Source organism: Microtus pennsylvanicus, chromosome 1 (genome assembly GCF_037038515.1).
Source record: "Microtus pennsylvanicus isolate mMicPen1 chromosome 1, mMicPen1.hap1, whole genome shotgun sequence".
In the NCBI taxonomy this organism is placed as follows: Eukaryota; Metazoa; Chordata; class Mammalia; order Rodentia; family Cricetidae; genus Microtus; species Microtus pennsylvanicus.
In genome coordinates this window covers 175,161,810-175,182,290 of record NC_134579.1, presented here as the reverse complement: position 1 = coordinate 175,182,290, position 20,481 = coordinate 175,161,810, and the positions used below count along the sequence as shown (strand labels likewise).

Here is a 20,481-nt window from a genome sequence, read left to right as displayed (position 1 = left end):
CTTTCAGGCATGGTTTCCTCATCTATAAAACAGTGGTGTGTGTTATGACAGTAGAACCGTACCTAACTTCCCTTTCCTAGGTGAGGTGAGAGTAGGAAAGTTATTAATGAGAGTTCATAACTCGGTAGTCATTCAGAAAAACAGCGCGCGCGCGCATGTGCGCGCGCGCACACACACACACACACACACACACACACACCATACAAGATTTCAGCCATCAGATCATAATACTATCAATTATCATATTCTATTAAAACTGAGACATTTATTTTTGTGGAACAATGCAGCATTCTCATTATATACATAGACATTAGTAATGTTCTTTTCTTCTTCCTCATCATCTCCAGCTCTGCTCCATGTAGACCCTCTCTTCATCCCAACACAAAAGTTAGCAACCACAACCCTAGAGATTGAGACAAAAAAGTTGTTTTGCTGACTTAGGGGACACCCCTCCTCCTTGTGACTTCGAATCCTTCCCCATAGACAGGTTTTGTGTGTGTGTTTGTGTGTGTCCTGTTTGAATTTTCATGGGCAGCAGGGTTTGTGGGAGGGAAGGTGGAGCAAAGTTTCTTTTTCTGGGCAAAACGTTCCTTGTAAAAGTAATGCTATATATACATGTTTATATATAATCTATCCAGTGCAATCACAACTGCCCTGCCAGACACTATGAAGTTCCACCTTGGTCGATGTATTTCTGGAGTTTTAAACAGCTGTCTGACAACAGCTGCATTTCAGTAAGACTTGGGCAGGTGGCTCCAGATCAGCCACTTGCCACTCATAGGCAGGCTGAGGCTCCTGTGTTCACAGTTCACAGGAAAGAGTGTATCTTCTTCTGTCCAGAGTGGATGCAGTGGTGAGGGCATGGGTAAGGTGGGAGGTGGAGGCTGGGTCATGAGGAAGAAGTCTGGCTTCTTTGTACTTCTCTATCATGGTTTTTGTTGCAAATTCATACCAGTGTAAAAATTATTCACAGCAAAGAGTCTCATTTTCTTCTCTTCCAAGAGTGCTTCCAGGAGTGCCAGCTGAGCAATCTCACCATAGATATTTCCAATGCTTTGGCCAAAAGTCATTAAATGCAACTTAAAAGGGATTAATTTGAGACAACATTTCTGTAAACTCAGTTTTTGGTTTTCCCACCATACTGGGAGATTTGAAGTCTCTGCCTTTTCATGCTCTCTCACCCACTAAGCCAGAGACAAATGCTGAGTAACTGCTGGAGGTCTGAAGACAGAAGGGGGAGGGGAAGCAGATCAGCTCAGAAGATGCTCACTGAGGCTAACAAGGACCTGCAAACCAAGACCAGAAGCCATTACAAACCCATCTATGTTAGCTCTGGCTGTCACCAATGGAACTACTCAGAGACCAGTAGGAAGGACGGTAGTCTGTCTAAAACCCATCTAGACCGTTGACTTGATCCTGAGTCTACAAACCTGAAAATAAATAAATAAATAAAAGTTGGCATGGCAGGTGGGGGGGGGCAGGATACTTAAGGGGTGGAGACAAATGCACCATTTTTCTAAGGAAACATACACACTTCATCCACAGCCGGTGGGGTGAGCATGAAAGCTACACACTCCACCCACAGGACAGGCAGAGCATGGTGAAGCAAAGCTGATGGAGAATTAGAATCTTCATCTGAAGAAAGGGGGAAAGGGCAAAGGCCTAGCCAATACTTGGCCTTATTTTAAACGTTTGTCATTTGCTCTAAAAATCAAAAAGAAGGCAAGCCCTTCAGATCACCCCAATTTTCACCGGAATGAAATGAGCGCATTTGAAGCTCAACTCCAAGATAGTCATCTACGGTCTTTGTATTACCATCAAAACCAGCCAAAATTCTACAGGGCAGTTAAGCTGATGTAAGAGACCCCAGGAGTCACCCGTACTCTGGATCAGTGCTGCGCAGCATCAGTGAAATGCCCTGGCGCCATAGGCACCACCGGAAGAAGAAACAATGGAGCCTTTTAATAGCATATTTTATTTAACCCAATAACACCAAGAGGCAACTGCTGGACATATTAGAACATGCAAACTCAGTATAAAATGTTAACGAGGTGAGGTTTTACATAGTTTTTTTTTCTTTTGTAGTTTTGGAATTCCAGTGTGTATTATGTCTGACAGCACATCACCGTTCATCCTAGCCACAGGGTAAAGGCTCAGTAGTCACGTGTGGTTAGTGGCTACGGTTCTGACCAGCGCAGGCTAGAATCTTTCCAGCGAACTTTCTTCAAAGAACAAAAAGAGTCCTCCACTGTACCACCAAGCAGCCAGGCCGAGGGCAAGGGGCTACTTTCTAGAGACATCTACCCGTAGACACAAAATGATGGCATGCACTCTCTCAGCCACATGGTCCTGGGGGGTCTCCCAAGGGAAGTTGGGGAGCCTGGGGCTCAGCCCAGAGTCGGGTACAGTGCTGGAGGGGCTGCGGGGAGACTGCAGTCCCTCCTCCGCTTACCTGAGTCCACGCTGAGGCCCAGACTCTGGGCCACGTCCCCGGTGGGGCTCACGAAGGGTCCCCCAGGCGCGGCCCACGCGCCTCCCGCCGGCTCGCCCTTGGCGGCGAGCTCGCAGGGCGGGCTGCCGGGAGCAGGAGCAGAGGCAGGGGCCAGGCGGCCGGAGCGGCCAGAGGCTGCGGGCATGAGCAGCGGCCCATAGCGCGGATCGAAGTGGGGCGCGTAGACCTCGTGCACGGCTGGCCGCGGGTAGCCTGAGGCTTGCGCTCCCAGGGCGCCGCCCAGCGCGTAGGGATGGTGTGGATGCGGGTGTGCGTGGTGCGGATGTGCGTGGTGCCAGTCGGCCGCGCCCTGGTGCAGGTGGCCGTGCAGCGCAGCAGGAGAATAGGGGTCGGCGGTGAAGGGCAGCTCTGAGTGTGCAGCGGCCAGAGGACTGCCCAGCGGCGCGGGCACCGGTGCCTGGTACGTGCTGTTCCAGAAGGAGGCGGGGAAGCTGCGCTGGCTCATCGGGAAGGTGCCTTCTGCTGGTCCGGGATGGGAGGAAAGCGAAAAAGGAGTGTCACCGAAGCCTTGCCAGCCTACCGGACCGGGGGCGTAGGGTTCAAGGGCTGGAAGGCTGTGGAGGGGGTAGGGACCGCAGCCTTCACCTCTGGGCGATCTTCTAAGAGGCCTGCTGCAGATGACAGTGAGGCCAGGTCACTGAGAAGTGATGGCTCCCCGAAAGCCTCCCAGAGGACATTCGAATCACCCAATTTTCTAGATGGGCTAGCAACAGAATTTCTGATGGTGGAGGAATTTGGAGATTTTAGAAGAGAGCTTGTCCTGTCCCCTTTGGTCCAGGGCAGACAGACTCAATCTCTCTTTTCCAAGCTGCAGATGGAGACCCTTGTCTCAGACCCTGTCTGAGGTCTAGCTGTCTCACTTCCTTCTTTATTGTCTTAACCCTCCCCGCTCCAGAACATGTTCAAGGTAGGTGTCCGTTAGACCGGGACACCAAGGATAGACTTCCGAAGCTTGTTATTAGTGGTGTTATTTTCTAGAGGTCTTTCAAATATTCCTCTTCTAGCGAGAATTCAAGGATATGAGTCAATAATAATAAAAATAACAATAAAGATAATAATAAATCAGTCATCAGTATTGCTAACAACTCCCTAGATTATGGTAGAATAAGAGAAGGGCGCTTAGGTAGTTTGTTGCCTTGGGTAGAGAAGAGAAAGACATTCAACTCAAAGTCCCTTGTTGAATATCTCCTCTGGGGAAGGCATAGGTACCACACGCTAGAAAATCTAAAGCGACTTGGAAAAAACCTTTTGAATGGTGAACAAATGTCTCATTGAAAAATAGTTTAGGCAATGGGAGAGAAATAAGAGGAAGTTTTGTATCGAAAATGAATGCTTCGAAATCTTGTCTAAGGGCAACGTTTGTGCAAAATGACAGATACTACTTTAGGAATAACTAGGGGAGCAATGAGGGCTGCGATTCCTGCACAGATGATAAATGAAAATTCTCTCTCTCTCTCTCTCTCTCTCTCTCTCTCTCTCTCTCTCTCTCTCTCTCTCTTTCTCTCCCCCCAACAAAAATTTCACTTCTCAGCTCAGTTACATGTGAAAGAATGAACTGCCTGAGCCTGTTTATGGATGATTTTCTCAACTTCCGTGTTGTTGGTAACCGAGGAATTTCAGCTAAGGATGGCTCCCTTGACTGGTCCATGGTTAGAGGAGAGCAGTTCTCTGTAGGGAATGTAGAAAAAGGCTTCTCTCGATCACGAAACTGTTAGAGTTTTGTTTCTTTGCTATACCACTGGCTTGCTTTATCAGAATTTCTGCTTTAAGATTTCTCAAGCATTCGAAGCCTGTCAAAAGGTTGACAAGTTTTAGGAAATACTCTTAAGCAGATTTCACTTGCAGGGGGAGGCGGGTGGGCAAATTTTCAGAAACTGGGAAGGAGCCTCGTACATTGTTGGCGGAGGTTTTCCTCCATTGGGTGTGGGAAACCTCCAATTTCCACAGGACATCAACAGACATGTCAAATTTTGATGCTTAGAGCTATCTCTGGGGATTGTTAGGAGGGCAAGTGTTATTCTAATTTTAGAGACCGGTAAATACTGACCTCCACGAGGTTAAAAGACTTGCCCTAGGTCATAATGCTAGGAATTGGTAGAGCCAATGCACACATCTAAGGGCTCCAATTCCAAAGCCAGTTTTTGCCTTTCACTGCTGGCAGGCCACGGCTTTCCTCTGTATTTTTTAGAAAAGCTTGCGCCCGTGCCTTTTCCCTCTGCATTGTTATGCCCCCCCTCCTTCAAATGCTGCCCTTCACCCTCTCTCTTAAGCTTACTACTTAACTCTTTTAGGACCCTGGAGGCAGACTGCAGCAGGCAGATAAACCTCCACCTACCCTTCGCAATGGGGTCCTACTCACCTCGCCAGGGTCCGGAGCTCCTGTGCGCTTTGCTGGTACAGCTGGGGGCATAGCTGCTAGGCTGGCTCAGGGCCCTAGTGAAATGTTCGTCCACCACAGAACTGATGTCCCCCCGGAAGTAGGTGAAGAGGACACATCTGGAGTTGATGTACTCAGCTTCGGGTGGGCGCTCTTTCTCCGGGCTGCCCTCCTCTTCTTTTACGCTGGCTGGGGTTTGGTTGGAAAATGAGGAACTCCCACTGGCACTGCTGCTTGGGCTGGCGTTGCACTCTTGGGCTTCCTGCATTTTTGAGTAGTAGGCTAGTTTCTAGAAAGAGAAAGAGAGGGGGGGGGGGGAGAGAGAGAGAGAGAGAGGGAGAGAGAGAGATTTAAAAAGTCATTTCTGAAGAGATGGTCAATGTAGGATCATCCTTAAGGTAGCCGTTGAGTAATCGGCATCTCTGCCTAAGCTATAAAAACCAGCACAGTTGCCTCTCTGCCTTCAATAGTCCCTAAAGAAAACCTGCCCTCTTTGATACTTTCTCTTTCCAGAATTGCAGGAAAACTGTCTTAAAATTTTGGGGTGAAAAATCTCAGAAGTCATTGAACTGACGGAACAATCAATCAATCAATCATTAGTTATTCAATAAAACAAAGAGAAAACAAAACAAATGAAGAAAAAGCAAACCAGATTGTGAGGACTGTAAACCGAGTTCATCTTTCAGAGCTGCGCTCAGAGCATATAGATTTTTCCAATCAGTCTGCAAGGATCACGGCGGCACCCAAGTTAAGCTAGCAGTTCTGTACAGGAGAACTCAGAGCAGAAACACAAGACACAAGATCATCCTCATGATGAAACAGAAGAGCAGCAACAACGAACAAAGGGCTCCACATTACACAATCAGGAATGAAGTGCTACGGAAAACAAGAAGGAGTTCCAGACTCATGACTGGGGAAACTCTGGATCTTTCTAATACATGCAAGTTGATTTTTATATGGGCGCCCACAAAAATCTCTAAAGTCGGGGTCAGTGGTTTGCATTCATTTGATTGGTTTGGGTGCAAGGTTTCCTACAGCCTAGGCTGGCCTGAAACTTGCCAAGCAGCTGAGAGTGGCCTTGAACTAAGATCTTCCTGTCTCAGCCTTTCAAGTGCAGGGGCTACAGGAGAATTCTCTGTGTTTGTCATTTAAAACAGATTATTTATGTAAGGAAAAGTCAGCAAAGGATGAGCACACTGGTATCTCCAAACAGAAGTTATGAAAGGAGCACAATGAAGAAGGTTGGGATCCTGATGTATTCCTGAGCCAGTCACTGTATCAATGGAACTTTAAGACTAGATGCAGCTACTGGGAACATCTTAGAAATGAGCCGTGCATTGGTTATAGTGCTAAATCATTTTCAAGGCAGATATGGCCTTGAAAGGAAGGGCAGAGGCATACAAAGAGAAGAGATTTTATGTAGTAGACAGGTCTGGGGTCCAGGAGGAAAAAGGACCAGCTAGAGGACCAAAGTATCCCTCCTTTTTGAAGTAGATCATCCCACACTGGGAAAGGGCTTCTGGCCCCAGAAGCTGGGATCCCAAAATTCTAATTTTGAACATCTTCACCACACCCGAATGCCATGTTCTTGCTTCATTCACCATGAGAAACCATGGCGATTCCTAAACGTAACACAAATTAGGACTTCATTATCTAGGTTGGAAAGTTTGCCCGGGAAGAGGGGGCACCTAAAGCAAAATCTATTCATTTTATTATCTGAATATATTGTTGGGGTTTGCAAACAAAATTATTTGAAGTACTGACGCAAACAACAACAGTTCGTTTCACTGTTCCCTAAAGAGAAGACCAGGTGCTTGCTTTCCAGCCTGGTCCGGAACTCTGACGCCATAGGTGTGTGCTTTTCCTTTTGCCCTGGAATACTGTTCTCAGATTCTGCTACCTTCGCCGTGGACACGGAAGGAAAGAAACAGCAGTTGACAACACACACAGCCCACGGAAAGGAGAAATCAGAAATCGGCAGACTTGAATGAAACTTGGACAGTTTGCAGGAGCGGGGTTAAATGATCTTAAAAACTACTTTGGGCTGTCGCATTCTACCACTTGGGCCCCAGAAGGGTGAGCTCCGGGGGCAGGCCAGTCACACCGGAATAGGGCTCCCTAGAACTCTGCAAGGCACAGGTCTCAAGGCCAGTGCGGTCTGGCTGGTTTCTCCTGAAAACGAATCCAGCAGTTGGGGAGTTAGTTGGCCCGACCGCCGGAGACCTGAAATGGAAGAGATTATTTCCAAGATGATCGCACGGTTCTCCATCTTAGAACGACAAGGCGGGCTTTTATTTTCTTTTTTGTTTTTATTCCTACGGCCAAGATCAAAGTTTGAATTTCCCAGCGTGAGCTTTGCGGGAGCCCTGCGCACTCGAACTAGACTTTAGGAAGAAAATTCAGTAGGAAATATCCTCATTTGTTTTCTGGGAAGGCTTAGGTGCATATTAGCACTACTTAGGTGCCCTCCCAGGACAGTAAATGGACCAGCTAAAGATAATTAGCTGCGCACCCGGCATCCCGGCGTCTTTGGCTGCCTGTTTGTCGCTCTTGGCGCTCAGAGGCTCAGGCGACCTTTCGGGTAGCGGTTCTTTAGTAGTCTGGGGTGCTCCACTGGTGCCCGCCCCACCCGAACAGACTCGTACCTGGTGGTAGGGAGTGTATGCGGCTGCGAAATAAGGCTGCGGAGGACCGTAGACCTGGTACATAACATCCAGACAGCTCATGGCTCCCCGCCGCGGAGGCAGCTGAGTGGTTTCTCATCAACGCTGTTTTGGAGCAGCTCAAGGATGCTGCAGCGGGGACAGTGGCGACAGAGCCCCAGAGTCATGGGCCGCGGGGCAGTGCTGGGCTGGCGAGGAGGCCAGCTCGCTCCCCTCCCACTCCGCGGTTCCAGCCCGGCCGCGCTCCCGGGCAGAAGCGCCGGGGCTCCCGCTAGTGCGCATTTAAACCCCGCAGCCCCTGGCGCGCTGACGCTGCGAGGGGGCGGGGACCAAAGGACAGCTATGTTTCGGAGAGTTTCCCGGGACTACCTCGCGGGAAGCTTGTGGCCTGGGTGTCAGGGAGTGATTTCTGAAAGTGGAGCCCCAGACTTCCCTCCCGGAGTAGCGATTTCCCTATTCCCTTTCCACGAGGGACGGAGACTGCAGAAACACAAAGACAGAGAAACCCGGAACAGTGATAAACCAGGGTGCGGGTACCGGCAGAACGCAGGAAAGTCGCAGGCAGGTCTTGGGATAGAACCTCTGCCTGCAGTCCCCAGAAGAGGTTTGGGGAGGGACAGAGCTGTCTTTTGGAATCCCCGCGGGATCAAGGTTGCCACAGATGGGTTAAGAAAGGAGACACGGGACTCCGCGGGGAAGTGGCAGGCAGTGGTTAAGACTTGCTGTCCCATCTCCCGTGCGCTTTCACCAACCCTTGTTCGGGTCCCCAGTACCCCATCTCCTGTTTTAATTCTTCCTTCTTGGGTTGTTCCTTTTCTCCGTTTTAAGTTCTATCCCACCCCTTTCTCTTTGATGCTTTCAACGAACCAACTTGATTCCCGTGAATGGCGCCTGTTCTGTGAACTACTTTCTAAGATTTCAAAAGCTCCTACCCAGCCCTCTTATGCCAAGCCGGAGTCTCTACCTGGCCCTTTAAAAGTTCCTTAACGTAGCACCCACATAGCAGCTCATAACTTTCTAATGCCAGTTCCAATGCACATAAGAATAAAATTAAATAAAATTTGTTTTAAAAAAATAAAAAAAAGTTCCTTAACGTTTAGATCAGGGAATCTTGGTTCTAAGACACACCTCAGCACTGCAATCATAGTACTTAGGTTGTCTCTTTGGTTGGTTATAAAAGCTGTAATGGTCTGTTCCATTTAAGAAGGCAAGACTGTGAACCATGCCCCTTAGTGATACCTTTTCTTGTCAGCGTTCCCAGCGGTGTGGGCTCTTATTGCGGGTTCCCGAGGTGTGTGTGTGTGTGTGTGTTCCCGGTGTTTGCTCCAAGCTCCACCAGAAACCCTCCTGGGAGGGGAGATGAGATGTAACAACAGAATCTTCCCTCTAGTCTAAGGGTGAATTGACCCATGGTTACTTTGTGGCAAGGTCAGGCGGCAAAAATGTTCTTTAGATGGGAGGAACCTCAAGGAACCGTGGAGAGCAAGTTTTGGGGACAGCGGGGGGGGGGGCACAGATGGTAAGCTTCCAGAACCCAGAACCAAGTAATGTATAGATGAAAGTGAGCAGAAACCTACTTATCTGCCAGATTAAGTCCCAGAACTCCGATTCTCGTTCAATTGCGAGCAATTAACTTCTGAAGATACCTCTTTTTTGATAGGAGGAACATTTGAAATTAAATTGCTGCTTTAATTTAATTGTATTGGAATCTGTATTTTTGCTTTTTGTTTTTCAGAAAGGGGTTCCAATTGAGCTTATAAATAGGAAGACATCCTGGGGGATTCCTCAAGTAACTATAATGTAATGTACAAACGGTGCTGGACCATGAACACACTATAATCTCAACACTTTGCATGCTGAGGAAGGAGGATTACTAGGTTTCAGGCCAGTCCAGTTTACATAACATGTCACCATCTCAGAAAACCAAAATAAATATGAATAAATTTAAATAACTTCCCAGTACAGTTTTTAGGGGTTAGGCCAAGGGTGGCTTAACCAGGGGGGTGGGGTCGCTCTGGAGTTTTATACTGTGGAGGTGCACAGATGAAAGAACATCCCTCTCAGCTCTCTGCTACTCTTGATCAAAAGAGTTTCAGAAGATGTGCACTGTGCCCATCCCTCTCCCCAACCTGGACCACAATCCATTGGATGCCGGAAGCCTTGCTCCTAGATGCCACACCACACTCACTTGCATCAGGTTGACTATTTACTCGGCAAGGCAGGCTGGAAGCTAGGAGCTGACTCAGGTCACATGTCTAAGGACGTCTTAGTAGGCCAGGTGATGCAGGTTCAGCTTTTGCTGTGTCCCAACCCAGTTTCAGATGTTCAAATCTCCAAGTCTGTCTTTGAACAGAGAGGGTCCACTTTCAAAGAGTGCTTCTTTAGGAAGCTCTGCTGCACAGAGGTGTGTGTGTGTGTGTGTGTGTGTGTGTGTGTGTGTGTGTGTGTGTGTGTTTGGTAGGGGAGCATGCTGGGGAGGAAGCTGAGAGAAAGGCAGGAAGGATGGGGTTCTCTGCTTTTGTCCTCCTCACCTAACCTACTCCTTTTTAGAGTAGGGGTTTAGCCACAGATGTTTTAGTTGGATTGACTCCCTCCCTCCCTCCCTCCCTCCCTCCCTCCCTCCCTCCCTCCCTCCCTCCCTCCCTCCCTCCCTCCCTCCCTCCTTTCTTTCTTTCTTTCTTTCTTTCTTTGTTGGGGAGCTCCTTCCGCTCCTTCAGCCAATAGCCGCTGAGATACCAGCCCATTGGGGTGTGGTCTCTCTCCCTTTAAAAAAGCGGCTACTTCCCTCTCCTCTCTCTCTTACTTCCTGCTCTGCTCCGCAACTAGATTCCCTTCCTAATTGTGCAGAGGGCTGTTGTCTGGGACAGTGATCTGTAAGTTTTTTCCCCTTTAAATAAATAACCATTCTATTAATCATAATTCCAAACTGGTGTGGGATTGTTTGTGACTTACACCTTTGCCTTCATCTGGCGCTGGGAGAGGAGAGGGAAGTGGCTGCTTTTTTAAAGGGAGAGAGACCACGCCCCAGTGGGCTGGTATCTCAGCGGCTATTGGCGGAAGGAGCTCCCGCAACATTTCTTTCTCTTTCTCAGCTTTGGCTTTCCAGGGAAAAATCCTGACAACTTCTTCAGGTCCAACAAGGCCCAGTAATATGTTATATCTGAAAAGGCTCATTTTAGCTGGGTAGACTGTGGAAAGGACGTAACGACAATGTAATGGTCCATGACATTGTTTGGTCCACATGTCTCCATCCCGCTTACAGGAGATAGTTTACAACAATCTTGATAAGTAGTGATGGTCCACAAGTTTAAAGGACTATAGGTAACTAGGCAGGAGAGCATTCCTTTCCATCCAAACCATAAATAGGAAAAATTAACAGTCCTAGAGTTTCAAAATACAACCCAAAGTGAAGCACATTACAAGTTTTCTTTCTGAGAAGCTGTCAGGCACATGAAGGTGGTATTTTTCAACCTCTCCAGATGGTCTCTACTTTATGGTGAAGCACAAAGTTACACTCAGGTCCCTTAAACCTTTTACTATCCTATCTGTTGAAGCTACCAAGTCAGGAAGATAGTAGAAGAAACCAGATTTTAGTTCAGAGACTTGGGACTGGGAAACTGATCACAGAAAACTAACGTTTCCATCCCTTTCTCTTCCCTATCTCACTTCCTGTTTCAGAGGAAAGACTTCACATTAAATAGTTAAAATAATTGAGAATTGAGTTCCCATGTTCAAAAGAGTTAATAAACCATGGAAAAGAAACACAAAACCAATTGTATCAGAATGGGTTTAACTTTCTAATTACTTCAGGATAGATTCAATTTGTTGAACTCCAAGGATTAGACCAAAATGTCCTTTCTTTTTTTTTAAAATTAATTAATTTATTAATTATGTATACAATAGTCTGCCTCCATGTATGCCCACACGGCAGAAGAGGGCGCCAGATCTCATTACAGATGGTTGTGAGTCACCATGTGGTTGCTGGGAATTGAACTCAGGACCTCTGGAAGAGCAGCCAGTGTCTCTTAACCACTGAGCCATCTCTCCAGCCCCAAAATGTCCTTTCTAAAAAAAAAAAGAAAGTTCTACTTTCTGTTTCTTTTTTTGTGTATTTTACCTGTATCTATGTATGAGTGTGTGTGTGTGTGTGTGTGTGTGTGTGTGTGTGTGTGTATACTGCATATATCCTGTCCCTGTAGAGGTCAGAAGAGGGCACAAGAACCCCTAGAACTGTGTGGTTGCTGGGAACGGAACCTGGGTTCTCTGGAAGAGTAATACATTTACTTAACCACTGAAATATTTCTCTAGATACCCAAAATGTCCTTTTAACATACTAGTTCATCAAGGTGTGGTGAATTATGCTTGAAATCCTAGAATGTTGGTAAGCTGATATAGAAGAATTGCCATGAGTTCAAGGCCAGCCTGGCTGCAGAAGGAGACCCTTTTCCAAAAGACAAACTAATCAAACACATGGCACGCCCCCCCCCCCCCCCCAGTCTACAATTCCAACATGATCTGAAACTGTAAAAATAACTTACCACTCTTCTCATAGTCAGTAAGCCAAATCTTTGTGAGTGTCCACAGAGATCAGAAGAGGTCAGATGCCCTGGAACTAGACTTATCAATGGTTGTGAGCCACGGTGTGTGTATGTTTAATCAAATCCCGTCTGCTAAACTGCTGAGCCAGCTCTCCAGCCCCAATATGTATTTTTAAAGGACTTCTGAATAAAGCCAAATGAGTAAACCATGCCAGACCAGGCCCTCAGTTGCTTGTGGTTTGTTGGGATCTCAAGAGCTGGCATCGTTGGCTGCCTTATTCTGCCAACCAGAGGGCTGAACACAATGGTAATCTCAGAGATTTCCCTCCCTAAAGCCATCTTGCCACTTTAACTGAGGAGAGATGTGTTTGGACTTAGGAGAGCAGCTGACAAGATTTGGTGGATTCAGGCTGTTAATAATATTACGTGGAAACATTTCTGCAGAGCTGGGTGTTCAGGTGTGATGTGCCACGTACAAATGGAAGCCCACTCGTGTGTGACTTTGTGTGTGGTGAGTTTGTTTCAGAGAAATAAAAGGAGGAAGAAAGAAAAAGAAAAACATAGAGTCTGGAAACTTACTGAACAGCTTTAGTGGGACAATAAGAAAAAAGTTAAATTGTTTTCTTTCAAATTTAGAATGCATCCTAGCAGTTTAGAAAGTCACATGTGGTTCAAACCAGATGAATGATTGAGACTAGTTGATAAATAAGTGGAAGTTTGGGAAAGCGACACACACACACACACACAATTATTGTAAGAGAATCACATTTATTCATCTCATATTTTTGAGACTTTTTAAAATATAATTTACAAATCAATTTTATCTTTTGTGGAACAATCACAAGTTTTTGAAATTTATTTTTCCTTGAGCTGTGTATCCATTAAGAATGGTTAAAACTATATTTATCTTTTGTAAATGAATTGTTTTATTGAATCTCCATGAAATATTTCCTAAAAGGCATGATTATGTAAATTTAATCTATACAACTCAAGCCTTTAAAAATGATGAGTTACAGGTAGTAAAATGTACAATTGAGATAGTTATATACTAAGTATTAAAATGATGAGTTACAGGTAGTGAAATGTATAATTGAGATAGACATATATTAAGTATTTTGAACTGTCTTTTTTTGTGCTTTTATTTGTTTTTTTTTTCTAGGCAGGGTTTCTCTGTGGAGCCTGTTCTGGAACACACTCTGTAGACCAGGCTGGTTTTGAACTCCCAGAGATGCATCTGCCACTGTCCTCCGAGTGCTGGGGTTAAAGTCATGCACCACCACCGCCCGACAGATTGTCATATTTTTAAAACATGAAAAACTAAAAGCAATTTACATTTGTAATATTTATTTGGATGCAAAGAGTTAAGTCAGAGAGCATGTGCCAATCATTTGCTGTTAGGAAGAAGCTGTTTTTGCATTTTCTTTTGCTTGCAGTATAATTGCCTTTGATTTCTGACTCTTCACTGCTCTTCTTATCTAAAGATGTAGTGTCTACAGGTCATCTAGAAACTGCCATATCGTGAAAGTTTTCATACTGTACAGCGATGAGGCATGGTTTGCAGATTGCAATGTGGAAGGTGGCTGAAGGATTCAGACTGGTGATTTAGATGCTTCACAGTATTGGTGTTGATCCATCCCCAAACTTGTGTTTATAAACTTTACTTCAGCAGGATGCTGGAGGGATTAAAAGGAAACCACAGTACCAACAGACAGAAGGTGAGGAGAACGTGGAGCATGGTGTCCCGTCGCTCCTTCTCAGAGGTCTCGAAACAGCTTCTTAGGAGCTCCTAGAAACTTTCCCTTGGCATGCATGGAAGAATTTTTTAGCAACAAATGCTATACTTGTATTGTCTGTTTTTAGTTACTTGTTATTATGACTGGTTTTTAAAATAAATTTAATGGTGGTAAAAATAAAACAAGTTTGTCTGTGTCTTAAATATATGGTTCAATATAAATTTTTTTTTTGCAGGACCCCTGGTGTACAGTCTAGGACCAGCAAAAAAGATTACAGTGACGTTTTTGTTCTTAACTTTATGTGACCGACGCTCTGCATCCTATCTTAAAATGAAAGTCCAGTTGTTGACTGTGAAATCCAGACTTCACCGCATGGCAATATATTTCATTTTTCTTCAAGAGCAGCATGAATCAACCAAGTACAGAGGAAATAATCCAACCATAACTTTATCTGAATTTTAACCAAATTAAATGTAAAGTTTAGAGATTAGTATACCATTTTTAAGCCTTATGTAAGTCTTTCTACAACAATAATCAAAATGGACACTAGTTATGCAAGAGGTTAGCAAGCTAAGTGTTTTCGTAGTTCTAATTCTGCTGTACAGTTTTTGATTTTAATGATGGATAAGTACATAAAATATATTTGATCATAAAAATACAAAATTTACTGTGAGGCTTCACAGCTTTCATTTTGATACCAATTCTGTTTAGACGTTTGTTAAGTTGAATAGAATTTGAGTCTGGTTATTTTGGTGTGCAATGTTTTTATTCTTTTACAAGTTTCTTTAAATAATGTTTATAAAAACAAACAAAACTAGGGAAATTGCCACTTGTCCATATAATTTGGACTGAAACTCAGCTAGCCAAGCCTGCATGAAGTATCAGGCTAAAAAGTACAGGTCTCACTGTAGGCTTTCACTAAGAAAATGCCTTCCTTCCGAGATAACTAGCATAGCTAATGCTTTTTCCAAACATGTGCACTCCGAATGTGGTCATGACCTTAGTAATGTCTGTGAGCACTTGGAAATATTTAAAGACAGCAATTCCGCAATGCTTCGGAATGACCACATGTTCTTAACCTTCACTTACCCTACGGGTGGGTACTCATGGCAAAATGAATCTGAATTCCTACTCTACATTCATGTATTTGGCTTCGCCCTTGGGTGACAACTATTGCAAGGCAGTGCCCTTTGTTATTCTTGGCAATGGAGGTAACAAAACAGCCCCACGGTAACATAACACAATAGCTCTCTTCCTAAACAACCTCTGTTGGACAAATAGGTTGTTTATGTGCACTTGAATGAAAAGCCACAGGAATTGGGAGATTGGCGAGATGTGGGTCAATGGATAAAACTTTTCAGTTGGGCAGGAGGAAAAACTTGCAGAGATATATTGTGGTTCATAGTGGCTACAGTTAACCATGATGAATTGAATACTTAAAAAGTTCCAAGAGGAACTAGAATGTGGTAGGGTGTGTGTCTAGTATGCACAAGGTTCTGGGTGGTTTGAATGTCAGCTCCTTCAAAATTTGCAAATAAAATGGATTCTTCAGAATAGTTTTTAATCACAAAATTCCAAGTATATGAAGTAATTTTTAAACTACATGTATTTAGCTAAATACATATACATATACATACTAAACATATGTATGTTTAGTATACTTTTCAAAACACCATGTTTGAATTTATGCTGAAACAAACATTTATTTGTCAGTTAAAAGTAATAAAGTAGTAAACTGAGTCACCAAATAGAACAAGTTAAAGAGAAATAAAGATCATTTTGCCTTAGCAGCAGACATGAGCACTAGAGAGTTAACCTCAGCAAAAAGAAAATCCCAATAGTAGGTGACAGAAAGATGACATGTCGAAGTACTTGTTGTCAACTAGTTATGTAGGCAAGTAGCCAGACACTGGACAGAACCCCCAGGGCATGGAAGGGAGGGGGGAGAGGAGAGCTAGCTGCTGGTTGCCACCTTAAAACACATGAAGTGTCAGATCTGATCCCTGGGTGTCCATAGTTCTAAAGGTCACATATTTTTGGAACACAGCCCACTAGTTTCATTTCAAGGGACATTGCTCTGCCCTCTGAGAAAGCAAGACAGACTCAACCCAATGAAATGATCTTAGCTACTCTCAGAGGAGGCTGAGAGTAGTGTGGCATGACTGATGGTCTGGATCCAGATACCAACCTTGGTGTGGAACGGAGCTCCTTCACTCCTCTGGTTATTTTCATCTACAGTGAAGACCTTGGTGTGGAATAGGGTTTCTTTAGCCTTCTGTTTATTTTTATGTACAATGAAGAAACTGCACTAGCTGCTCTCTAAAGACTTTCATAGCACTGGTTTCTGAAACTGGAGTAAGTTCACAATTGATTTGAAAGTAGCGAAAGATGTTCACGAACAGTTCCGACATGAATATTACTTCAACTCCAAGATCCTTCTTGAAGAATAGTACATTATAGACTTGACATACATATGCATGATTCTGTGTTCTTAAAGAAAGTGCATATTGTTTTAAAGGTTTGGCAGTACTACCAGAAAGCATATAGAATTCTGAGGAAGTATAATTGAAGGGAGACCTACATCTGCTGGGCATCTGATGGGTGAAGCAGACATAGCTGGTACCCAGTAATTGGAAGCCAAGTTGTTCATTGCATTTTATTTCTATGAGCATCAAATAACTGTTGTCAACTGATGGGAAAACTTTGATAACCAAATTATCTTTAAGAGGTGGGACCAAGTTAGGGTATGGCTTTCTGGGACCCAGAGAAAAATGGGCATACAGCCCAGGTGCTCTCTCTCTGTGGTTCCCTCACAACACAGCTGAGCTTGGACTTCTTTTTCCTGTTTTGTGAGTTTTTCCCCTTATAATAAACAAGAATATAATTGTTTTATCTTTTAGATAACATGGTTATTTCCTGAATTGAGCTAACTTCTACAGTTTGTGCCCAACATGGGGCTCAAACCCATGACCCTGAGATTAAGAGTCTCATGCTCTACCAACTGAGCTGGCAAAGAGCTTGTACTAATTTTTGGAAGAAATTAATAGCAATTATCCTCAAAGTGACAGACTTAACCTTATAAAGAAAACTTTTTGGATTTTTCCCAAAATTGTACATGATGCACCAATAACTGGAGCCTGTACATTTTATACCGATGCAAATAAATCAGGGAAAGCAGGCTACAAATCAGAAGGATTAAGTAAGGTGGAACAAATCCCTTATAATTCTGCTATTCTTGTGGTACTAAGTGATTTTAAAGACCCTCTCAATATAGGTACTGATTCACAATATGCAGAAAGAGTTGTCTTGCATATTGAAACTGCTGAATTTATACCAGATGAGAATTTACTTCATTACTCATTCAGGTTCAAGATATAATCAGGAATGGACTTTGTCCTATGTACATAACACACTTCCAATTCCAAAGGGGTCTGACAGGTCCTCTAGCACAAGATAATGCAGAAACTGATCAATTATTGATTGGAAGCGTGTTGCAGGCCTCAGAATTTTATAAAAACATCATGTCAATAGTAAGGGTTTAAAGAAAGAGTTTCCTCAAGTCCAAATGGATCAAAGACTGCAACATAAAGCCAGCCACACTGAACCTTATAGAAGATAAAGTGAGAAGTACACTTGAACGCATTAGCACAGGAGACCACTTCCTAAATACAACCCCAGCAGCACAGACACTGAGAGAAACAATTAATAAATGGGACCTGAAACTGAAAAGCTTCTGTAAAGCAAAGGGCACAGTCAACAAGACAAAACAGCAGCCTACAGAATGAGAAAAGTTCTTCACTAACTCCACATCAGACAGAGATCTGATCTCCAAAATATACAAAGAACTTAAGAAATTGGACACCAAAAGAACAAATAATCCAATATAAAAAATGGAGTACAGACTTAAACAGATAACTCTTAACAGAGGAATCTAAAATGGCTGAAAGACACTTAAGAAAATGTTCAACATCCTTAGTCATCAGAGAAATGTAAATCAAAACAACTCTGAGATTCCATCTTATACCTGTAAGAATAATCAAGATCAAAAACACTGATGACAACTTATGCTGGAGAAGTTGTAGGGTAAAGAGAACACTCCTGCATTGCTGGTGGGAATTCAAGCTGGTACAGCCCCTTTGGATGTCAGTGTGGCAATTTCTCAGAAAATTAGGGAACAATCTTCCTCAAGACCGAGTAATTCTACTTTTGTGTATATATCCAAAGGATGCTTAATTGTGCCACAAGGACATGTACTCAACTATGTTCATAGCAGCATTGTTTGTCATAGCAGAACCTGGAAACAACCTAATGCTCCTCCACTGAAGAGTAGATAAAGAAAATGTGGTACATTTTACACAATGGAGTACTCCACAGCAGAAAAAAATGACAGCTTGAATTTTGCAGGCAAATGGATGGATCTAGAAAAAAAATCATTTTGAGTTAGATAGTACAGACCAAGAAAAAATAATTATCACATGTACTCACTCATAAGTGGTTTTTAAACATAAAGCAAAGAAAACCAGCCCGCAAATCACAATCCCAGAGAACCTAGGCAACAATGAGGATGCTAAGAGGGACTTACATAGATATAATCTGCATAAGAAGTAGAAAAAAGGAAGATCTCCTGAGTAAATTGGGAGCATGGGGACCATGCGAGAGGGTTGAAGGGGAGGGGAGAGGTAGAAAGGGGAGCAGAGAAAGATGTAGAACTTAACAAAAATCAATAAAAAAATTAAAAAAAGAGTTACCTATTACATGGCAATGAGATAAGGAGATTATAAGGAGATGTCCTACTTGCTCTTTCTATAACTAAACACTGTTGCCTGCAGGGAGTAACCCAAAGGGTACTCAAAGGAATGATATCTGGCAGATGGATGTGTTCCACTTTATGGAATCTGGAATATTAAAATATGTGCACCACACCATAGACACTTATTCAGGTTTTCAATGGGCAACTGCTTTGAGCTTGGAAAAGGCTGATTCAGTAATCATGCATTTATTAGAAGTTATGGGCATCATAGGCATTCATGCACAAATAAAGACAGACAATAGTCCAGCATAAGAAAATGAAATGTTTTTGTTTATTATAATATAAAGCATATTACAGGTATACCAAATAATCCTACAGGTCAGACAGTTATAAAAGGTAACATTGAACTATAAAGCACATGCTAAACAAACAGAAAGGGATGGAAAATACCCCCCAGAAATAGATTGCCTAATGATTTATTAACCTTGAATTTTTTAATGCTAATGAGAAAGGAACAACAGCAGCAGAGGGGCATTGGATAATTGTTATATATGTAGTCAGATTAATCAGGTTCTTTAGATATATAGAAATTGTATTCTGAGTTCCTTGCTCGTGCTCCGTCTCATTCTGCTCCTGATTTGGACCTTGAGATTTCTGTCCGGTGCTCCCATGTGGGTCTCTGTCTCTGTCTCCTTTCATCGCCTGATGAAGGTTAATATTCATGAGGATGCCTATGTGTTTGTCTTTGGATTCACCTTCTTATTTAGCTTCTCTAGGAACATGAATTATAAGCTCAATGTCCTTTATTTATGGCTAGAAACCAAATATGAGTGAGTACATCCCATGTTCCTCTTTTTGGGTCTGGCTTACCTCACTCAGGATAGTGTTTTCTATTTCCATCCATTTGTATGCAAAATTCAGGAAGTCCTTGTTTTTTACTGCTGAGTAATACTCTAATATGTATATATTCCATACTTTCTTCATCCATTCTTCCGTTGAAGGGCATCTAGGTTGTTTCCCACACACTGAGACAATGGGAATGTTCTATCGGGAACTCACCAAGGCCAGCTGGCCTAGGTCTGAAAAAGCATGGGATAAACCCGGACTAGCTGAACATAGCGGACAATGAGGAATACTGAGATCTCAAGAACAATGGCAGTGAGTTTTTGATCCTACTGCACGTACTGGCTTTGGGGGAGCCTAGGCAGTTTGGATGCTCACCTTACGAGACCTGGATAGAGGTGGGCAGTCCTTGGGCTTCCCACAGGTCAGGGAACCCTGATTGCTCTTCCAGCAGATGAGGGAGGGGGACTTGATCGGGGAAGGGGGAGGGAAATGGGAAGCGGTTGCGGGGAGGAGGCAGAAATCCTTAATAAATAAATAAATTAAAAAAAAAAAGAAATTGTATTCTGCCTAGATAGCTAATCTTCAACCACTTCAAAAATCTGTAGAACATGACATTTAAACAACTCAGGGTTCTGTTTACACAAGACACAATTGTTCCTGACAGCACCAATCTATTCCTGAGAGAATGTTGATCACCGAAGACACTCCACTTGGATTTTGTTTTTTTCTTGGCACAATTGGCCTTTGGGCAAGGAACTGTGCATGCCTCAACCACTGACAAAGTACATGGTGTCCAGACTGGATGAGAAGGATTGTCTCCATCATATACTGCTCACTTTGGAAACTGCTTGACTGAACTTTCTGCCTACTCACGTAATATTATCTCCCTTCTCAGGCCTTCGATGGGATTGAAGATTAGACAGTCGTAGTTACCTTCCTCTTACGATTTAGCCAAGCCTATTTCCAATGCAAGACATAGACTCTTTGGAATAGAATGTTTATTAAAACACTTGTCATGTGTTCCTTGCTTAATATTGTTTATGTTGGTTGTATTTCATATCT

At 43.6% G+C, this 20,481-nt stretch overlaps 1 protein-coding gene across 6 annotated transcripts; it reads right to left on the bottom strand.

Annotated features, from left to right (window-relative positions):
- Positions 1–288: 288 nt before the first annotated feature.
- On the bottom strand, positions 289–7,836 carry Vgll2 (vestigial like family member 2). Of its 6 annotated transcripts, none has more exons than XM_075959243.1 (4): positions 7,535–7,836; positions 4,872–5,178; positions 2,453–2,974; positions 289–403 (listed from the first exon to the last, which is right to left on the bottom strand). In XM_075959243.1, the coding sequence occupies exons 1-4, from the start codon at positions 7,613–7,615 to the stop codon at positions 372–374; spliced, it is 942 nt and encodes a 313-aa protein (XP_075815358.1). In that variant the 5' UTR covers positions 7,616–7,836; the 3' UTR covers positions 289–371. The 6 variants fall into 6 exon arrangements, with proteins under 6 accessions (XP_075815358.1, XP_075815360.1, XP_075815361.1 ...); XM_075959245.1 differs by lacking the exon at positions 289–403 and adding an exon at positions 412–1,286; XM_075959246.1 differs by lacking the exon at positions 289–403 and adding an exon at positions 1,355–1,430.
- Positions 7,837–20,481: the final 12,645 nt, after the last annotated feature.

Excerpts from the sequence above, each read along its gene's own strand:
- Vgll2 (XM_075959241.1), bottom strand. The coding sequence starts at position 7,615 with ATGAGCTGTCTGGATGTTATGTACCAGGTCTACGGTCCTCCGCAGCCT. Across the intron at positions 5,179-7,534 it reads CATACACTCCCTACCACCAG|AAACTAGCCTACTACTCAAA; the intron begins GTACGAGTCTGT and ends TTCTCTTTCTAG. Across the intron at positions 2,975-4,871 it reads GAGCTCCGGACCCTGGCGAG|CAGAAGGCACCTTCCCGATG; the intron begins GTGAGTAGGACC and ends ATCCCGGACCAG.